Source organism: Mus caroli, chromosome 5 (assembly GCF_900094665.2).
Source record: "Mus caroli chromosome 5, CAROLI_EIJ_v1.1, whole genome shotgun sequence".
NCBI lineage: Eukaryota > Metazoa > Chordata > Mammalia > Rodentia > Muridae > Mus > Mus caroli.
This window is the reverse complement of record NC_034574.1, coordinates 85,129,771-85,136,895: the sequence shown is the minus strand read 5'-3', so window position 1 is coordinate 85,136,895 and position 7,125 is coordinate 85,129,771. Positions and strand designations below refer to the sequence as shown.

Sequence of the window (7,125 nt, the reverse complement as noted above, 5' to 3'; positions counted from 1 at the left end):
TTCTGCTTCCCTAACTAATGCAGTCTCAGGTCCCGCGCGCAATTGGATTGGAGCAGAAGCTGTGTTCCACTCTCCAGAAGTCTTAAGATCCTGTGGCGGGTGTTGTGGGTAGCTGGTGAGTGTCAGCCGACCCTGCGCCCTAGCTACCCCGGTGCTTTTCTGACCGCGGCATCTTTTTTCATTAGTTGCTATTATATGTATGTGTGTATATATGTATATGTATAATTTATAAATATAACCTGCTTAGTCTGTATAATGTTACTCATGTGGTTTTAGGGCTGACCGTTTGGTATTAAACACCCAGTTGATGTGCTCTTCCTTGGGGAAAACTGTGTCTTTGGCTCTCAGCATTCCTTAGTTGCTTATAGTTCTTTGTGTAGGGTCAAAGCTTTGCAGAGCCTGAAATTTTTATTTGTCTTAAAATTTCAGAGAAGATTTCTAACATGTTCTAAGTTTGAAAACATTCTCATTTAAAAACATAAAAACTATTTTAAATAGACATAAAAACTAAAATAAGAGAAATAAATGTAAATATTAGGAACATTATTATGTAAATAATTAGGAACATTATTATGTAGGGGCATAAATTCATAGGCTCGTAGTCAGTGCTATCATCAAGACATTTTGCTTACACATTGGATTTGTTGAAGCTAATTTACAAGTGACTGATGCTTTTGTTTGTATCTAGTAGAAACTAGGGATTTCTATTGCATTACCTTGTCTCTGAGAGTTGACCCTTTAACACTGTTAGTTCAGAAAGTTATTATTACTAATTTTTCAGGGTACTGCAAAACAGTATCCTTAAAATGCCAGGCTCGTCCAACCATGTACTTGATGATTTTGCTGTCTTTAACTCACTAAGAAAAGTTTAGATAGGGGTTAGAAAAATGGCTGTCAGCAAAGTGTGTGCATAAAAGCAGGTGTGATGGTTAGTGCTGTCAGACTTCAGAGCATCTGAAATCATTGGGAGAAGGGTCTCTTAGCATGTTTAGGGTGACTACATTAGTTGTGGTAAAAAGACCCTCTCACTGTGGGTACCACCATTCCCTAGGCAGGGATCCTGGACCTTAAGAATGGAAAAAGCAAGCTCAACACTAACATGCATGTATTTTTACTCTCTTCCAACCGTGGATGTATGATTGACTGCTTCAAGCTCCTGGTGTCTTGACTTCTTCATCATGATGTACTGTGCCTTGAATTATGAGCTAAAATAAGTCCCCTTCCCCTTAAATTGCTCTTTTATATCACAGAAACAGGAAAGGAAACTAAGACACTGGGTGTGTCTGTAACTTCCCTTCAGGGGTCAGGGAGTTGAGGCCTGGGGAGACAGGGAGGTCCCTACAGACTAGCCCAGTTGGTGAGTTCCAGATTCAATGAGACACTGTTTCAAAGATGCAAGGTGCAGAGTGATTTAAAAAACAAAAACCAAACACTTGAGTGTTGGGTAAACACATCAGTGTTGGGCTTCCACATACCACCCACCCACACTCGGAGATAATAATGAGTTATAGTAAGTTTATAGGATGATACATGTCTTCCTTTCTTGCTAATCCTCTAATAAATTAAATGTTTTTTCTGAGACCATCTTTTTTTTTTTTTAAAGAGATTTAAAAAGAAGGAAGTTTAAACGGTTGTTTACTATACATCCCTTTAGAATCATAAAATCTTAACATTTTGTTTCAGATATTTTTTGTTTCTCTGTGTAGGCCTGGCTGTCCTGGAACTGCTCTATGGACCAGGCTGGCCTTGAACTCACAGAGATCCGTCTGTCTGTCTCTGCCTCCTGAGTGCTGGGATTAAGGGCATGTGCCACCACTGCACGACTGTTTTATTTTTAGTTATGTGCATGTGTGTTTGGGTATGTACACACTAGTGATGGTGCCCACCAAGGCTGGAGGCACTGGGTTCCCTGGCACTGGAGTTCCAGGCAGTTGTGAGCTGCCCAGTGGGAATGGGGCAGGACTGTGAAACAAACTCAGATCCTTGTACTCTTGACTGCTGAGCCCTTTCTGCAGTCTCTGATATACCCTTGTAGCCGAGAGCAGAAGGGTAGAGGCAGCATAGGGCTGATGGATCTAGCTTTACCTGTGACCAGCTCTTGGATAGCAATCTTGTTTAACTTCACACTACCTTCTCCTTTTTTTTTGGAGTGCCTTGAAGCGAATTATATAGTAAAAGTTTCAGAATCAACTGCAGAACTAAAAGTATTTACAGAATCTGTTCTGTTTTTATTGGTGTTGAGGGATTTCAGTGGATGAGAGCAAGACCTTGTTTAGTGAAGTCATCTGCATGAAGCACCTGGCATAGTGGCAGTGACAGAGAGGGCTCTTTCCGTTGTTCTGCAGTAGCTTATGCCCTCAAGAGTTTACAGTGTGTGCTCTTTTGTTGCTGTTGGGACAAGATGACACTATGTGGCCCAGGCTGCCTCCAGCTTGCCTCAGTGCTCCTGCCTCTGGGTATTGCAGACTGGAGTTACAGGTGTGCACCCCCACACTTCAACTGGCATTTGGTTATCTAAATTTTAATCAGCAAATAATAATTTCTTAAGGTCATAAAATCAGTTGCCAAAGTTATAATTTGTTTTCTTTCCCTCCCTTCCTCCCTCCCTTTCTTTTTTTTTCCTAAGGCAAGGTTTCTCTGTGTAGCCTTGGAAGTCCTGGTATTCACTTTGTAGACCAGGCTGGCCTAGATTCACCTTCCTCTGCCTCCTGAGTTCTGGAATTAAAGGTATTCACCGAAACTACCAGGCTTAATTGTTCTTTTGTTTTGTTTTGTTTTAAATTTGGTTTGGAGGAGGTTGTTTTATTTGTTTGTTTGTTGTTTTGTTTTTAGTTTTTTGAGACAAGGTCTCTCTGTATAGCCCTGGCTGCCTTGGAACTCTCTGTGTAGACCAAGCTGGCCTCCAAATCCCCCTGCTTCTGTCTCCTGAGTGCTGGAATTAAAGTAGTATGCTGCCATGCCCAGCTTTTTTTTTTTTTTTTTTTTTTAATTTTTTTTAGATTTCTATGTTTCTGGGTGTTTTTCTGGCATGTATATCTGTGCACCATGTATGTTCAGTACCAATGGAAGGTAGACTAGGACATAGGTTTTCCTGGTACCAGAGTTACAGGTGGTTGTGAATTGCTGTGTGGGTGTTGAGAATAGAACCTTTGTCCTCTGAAGAATACTCAGTTCTCTTAACCACTGAGCCATCTCTTAGCCTCCCTCTCATCCTCCCTTCCTTCCTCCCTCCCTCTCTTTCTCCCTATCTCCCTTCCTACCTCTCTTTCTTTCTTCCCTTCCTTCTTCCCTCCCTCCTTCTCTCTCTCTCTCTCTTTCTTTCTTTTATTTCTTTCTTTCAATACAAGGTGTTATCTGGGAGGTGGTGGCACACTCCTTTAATCTCAGCACTCAGGAGGCAGAGGCAGGTGGATCTCTGAGTTGGAGGTCTGCCTGTTTTAAGTTGTGAGTTCCAGAACAGCCAAGGCTACAAAGAGAAGCCCTGTCTCAGACTCCACCACCACCACCCCACCCCACCCCGCCAAAAAATTTTTACTATGTAGTTTTGGCTGGCCTATAATTCACTGTGTAAGCTAAGCTGGCCTAAGTCTCACAGGTGCTGGAGAGATGGCTCAATGGTTAAGAGCACTGATTGGTCTTCCAGAGGTTCTGAGTTCAATTCCTAGCAACCACATGACAACTCGTAAACATCTGTAATAGAATGACAACTCGTAAACATCTGTAATAGAATCCAGTACCGTCCTTTGGTGTGCCTGAAGACAGCTACAGTGTCTTCACATAAACAAATAAATCCTAGAAAAGAAATTCTTCCAAGTGCTGGAATTAACAGTGAGTGCTGAATTAAAGGCATGCACCACCGTATCCTGCTATAATTTCTTTGATAATTTAAATTAGGTATTGTCTTAGTTAGGGTTTTATGGCTGTGAAGAGACACCATGACCAAGGCAACTCTTATAAAGACAAACATTTAATTGGGGCTGGCTTAGAGTTTCAGAGGCTTAGTCTGTTATCATCATGGTGGGAAGAATGGCAGTGTGCAGGCAGACTTGATGCTGGAGGAAAAGAGAGTTCTACATCTTGATCCAAAGGAGGAGACTGTCTTTCGCAGGCAGCCAGGAGAAGGGCTTGGAGACCTCAAGGCTCACCTTTCCTTGGACATACTTCCTCTAACAAAGCCACACTTCCTAATAGTGTCATTCCCCATGGCTAAGAGTATTCAAACCACCATAGATATAAAGAAAATTTATAGATGATTCAGCAGATAAAGCTCTGACACTTGCTGACCTGGGTTCAGTCCCTGAGAGCTATATGGAGAAAGGAGAAGGCCAACTCCTGCAGGTATCCTCTGACCTCCACAAGTGCACGGTGCCTGTGTGCCTGCACACAAGACACACACACACACACACACACACACACACACACACCCCTACACACAGATTCATGACAATAAATGTAATTTTTAAAAAAGATTTATTTATTTATTATATGTTAAGTACACTGTAGCTGTCTTCAGACACTCCAGAAGAGGGCATCAGATCTCATTACGGATGGTTTTGAGCCACCATGTGGTTGCTAGGATTTGAACTTCAGAAGAGCAGTTGGTACTCTTACCTACTGAGCCATCTCACCAGCCCCCTAAATTTAATTTTTTAAAAACCAAAACCAGGAAAACTTCTAAGTTGCCATTGGTTGATGTTGTTTTTGTTTGCTTTGTCTTATGTTTTTGGATAAGGTGTTGCTATGTTACCTAGACTGGCCTTGAACCTCTAACCCGTTCCTCAGTGTCCCAAGTGTTGGGAAAATAAGTATGTACTATTACAGCTGGCAGTTGCTCTTATACTTATTTAATCTCTTTTGTTTAAACCTGGTTAAAGGAACCAGGTTGTGTTGTGTAACCCCCACTAGTGAAATCTAACTTGTTCTGCTGCCTGTATTTTGTATAGACAGATAGTAGAGATAGAGGCCAGAATCATTTTTTTTTTTTTTTTTGGAACGACTGCTTCTTAGTGATTTGTGCATTTATTTGCATCTATAGGTACTGAGTGCCTGCTGGGTCTGTTTTTGTGATACAAACACCACTGGTGGCCACTATTGTGATTTGTGCCTTATTCTGTTTACTGGCTGTAAAGAAGACACCTAACTCTAGACAGCTATTCTTGAAGAAGACTTGTATGTGTTCTTGATTTTTCAGAAATGCTTGCACATTGACCCAGACAAAAGACCCTTCTGTGCTGACCTTCTGCGACATGACTTCTTTCAAATGGATGGATTTGCTGAGAGGTACAGTACTGGCCTGTGCTCTGCAGGCTGTGAGGACCAGGGTCAAAGGGAAGGCTCCACAGCCAGGCTGTCTTAGTCAGGGTTTCTATTCCTGCACAAACATCATGACCAAGAAGCAAGTTGGGGAGGAAAGGGTTTATTTGGCTTACATTTCCATACTGCTGTTCATCACCAAGGAAGTCAGGACTGGAACTCAAACAGGTCAGGAAGCAGGAGCTGATGTAGAGGCCATGGAGGGATGTTCTTTACTGGCTTGCCTTCCCTGGCTTGCTCAGCCTGCTCTTATAGAACCCAAGACTAACAGTCCAGAGATGGTCCCACCCACAAGGGGCCTTTCCCTCTTGATAACTAATTGAGAAAATGCCTTACAGTTGTATCTCATGGAGGCATTTCCTCAACTGAAGGTCCTTTCTCTGTGATAACTCCAGCTGTGTCAAGTTGACACAAAACTAGCCAGTACACAGGCTTACTTGTTATTACTCCCTTTGCAGGACATCAGCCTTCTGCATCCTATGAAATCCCCAGGTGGTTCCTGTACCTATTAAACTGGAACTGCTGGATTTCATGAAACAGACTCTTTTCTGTCTTCATGTGGTGACACCGAGCGTTAATTCAGGTCACTGAACTCTGTGGTGTTGCTGCAACTGTGCAGTTGCCATTTCCTGTTGCTGCCAGACTCATGCTACACCAGGTCCAGTGGTCTTGCTGCTACTGTGCTAAGTCCTTGATATATCAGTCTTGTGGGTGCTAGTACTGCCTCAGTGTCTGTGGGTGCTTCTCCAAGTATCTATATCTATATCTATATCTATATCTATATCTATATCTATATCTATATCTATATCTATATCTATATCTATATCTATATCTATCTGTCTGTCTGTCTATTTATGTGTTTCCATGTGTGGCTGGATTTGTGTATGTGCACATAAATAAAGGTACTCTTGGAGGTCACAGGAGGGCAGAAGATGTGAAGCTGGTGTTAGAGGCAATGGTAAGCTTCCTGACATTGATGCTGGGAACCAAACTCAGAAGTTCTACAAGAGCAGCATGGGTTCTTAACTGCTGAGCTATCTCACCTGTCCTAAAGCTTTGCCATTTTGCATATCTCTTTAAAAATCTAGTTTAATAACACTACATCTGGATTCTTACATTTGCTTTTATATTAATTTGTGAACTATGTATGTTAGTTTTGTTTGAAGAAACAAATGTGTGTGTATTTTTAATAGTCTTTTGAGGTAACTTAGTATTCTTTGATTCTATGTCAAACTTAGATAGTATACCAGAACTTGGCAGTTGCAATTCCCTCCTTCTATCTTTTTGTCCTCTGTTCTTCTTTCCCTTCCTTGTTTTTATTTTTCATTATTCAAGGCAGTGTCTTGCATTGTACTTCGTCTGGTCTGAAACTCACTACATAGCCTCTGCCTTGGCTTCTCCTGCCTTGGCCTGATGAGTGCTGGGATTGACAGGTGGATGATGCCCTGCTTAGCTGTAGTATTCCTTAACTTAAAGTTTATTTTATTTTTATTTATATTGATTTGTGTGTGTATGTGTGTGTGTCGTGTATCTGCCTGTCTGTCATATGTGTGTGCTCACAGGGGCTGGAAGATTGTATTAGATGCTGTGGAGCTGAAGGCTTAGGCAGTTGTTCTGCCTGAGGCGGTTGCTGGGAATCTGGTGTGGGCCTCTGGAAAGCAGCAAGTGCTCGCTCGGAACTGCTGAGTCCTCCCTCCAGTCCCCTCGGAACTGCTGAGTCCTCCCTCCATTCCCCTCTGATAGTTTCTAAATGGCCGGCTCAGTGTGGAATTTAAACCATGGCAATGAACTTTGCTGTCTCTCTTGCATTAA

At 42.1% G+C, this 7,125-nt stretch overlaps 1 protein-coding gene across 4 annotated transcripts in view; it reads left to right on the top strand.

Annotated features, from left to right (window-relative positions):
• Cdkl2 (cyclin dependent kinase like 2) overlaps positions 1 to 7,125 on the top strand; it is a 34,045-nt gene that overhangs the window by 10,719 nt on the left and 16,201 nt on the right. For all 4 annotated transcript variants that reach the window (XM_021163245.2, XM_021163243.2, XM_021163247.2 and 1 more), the window contains exon 7: positions 5,192 to 5,280. In XM_021163245.2, the coding sequence (XP_021018904.1) occupies positions 5,192 to 5,280 (89 nt within the window). The remainder of the gene's footprint in view (positions 1 to 5,191; positions 5,281 to 7,125) is intronic.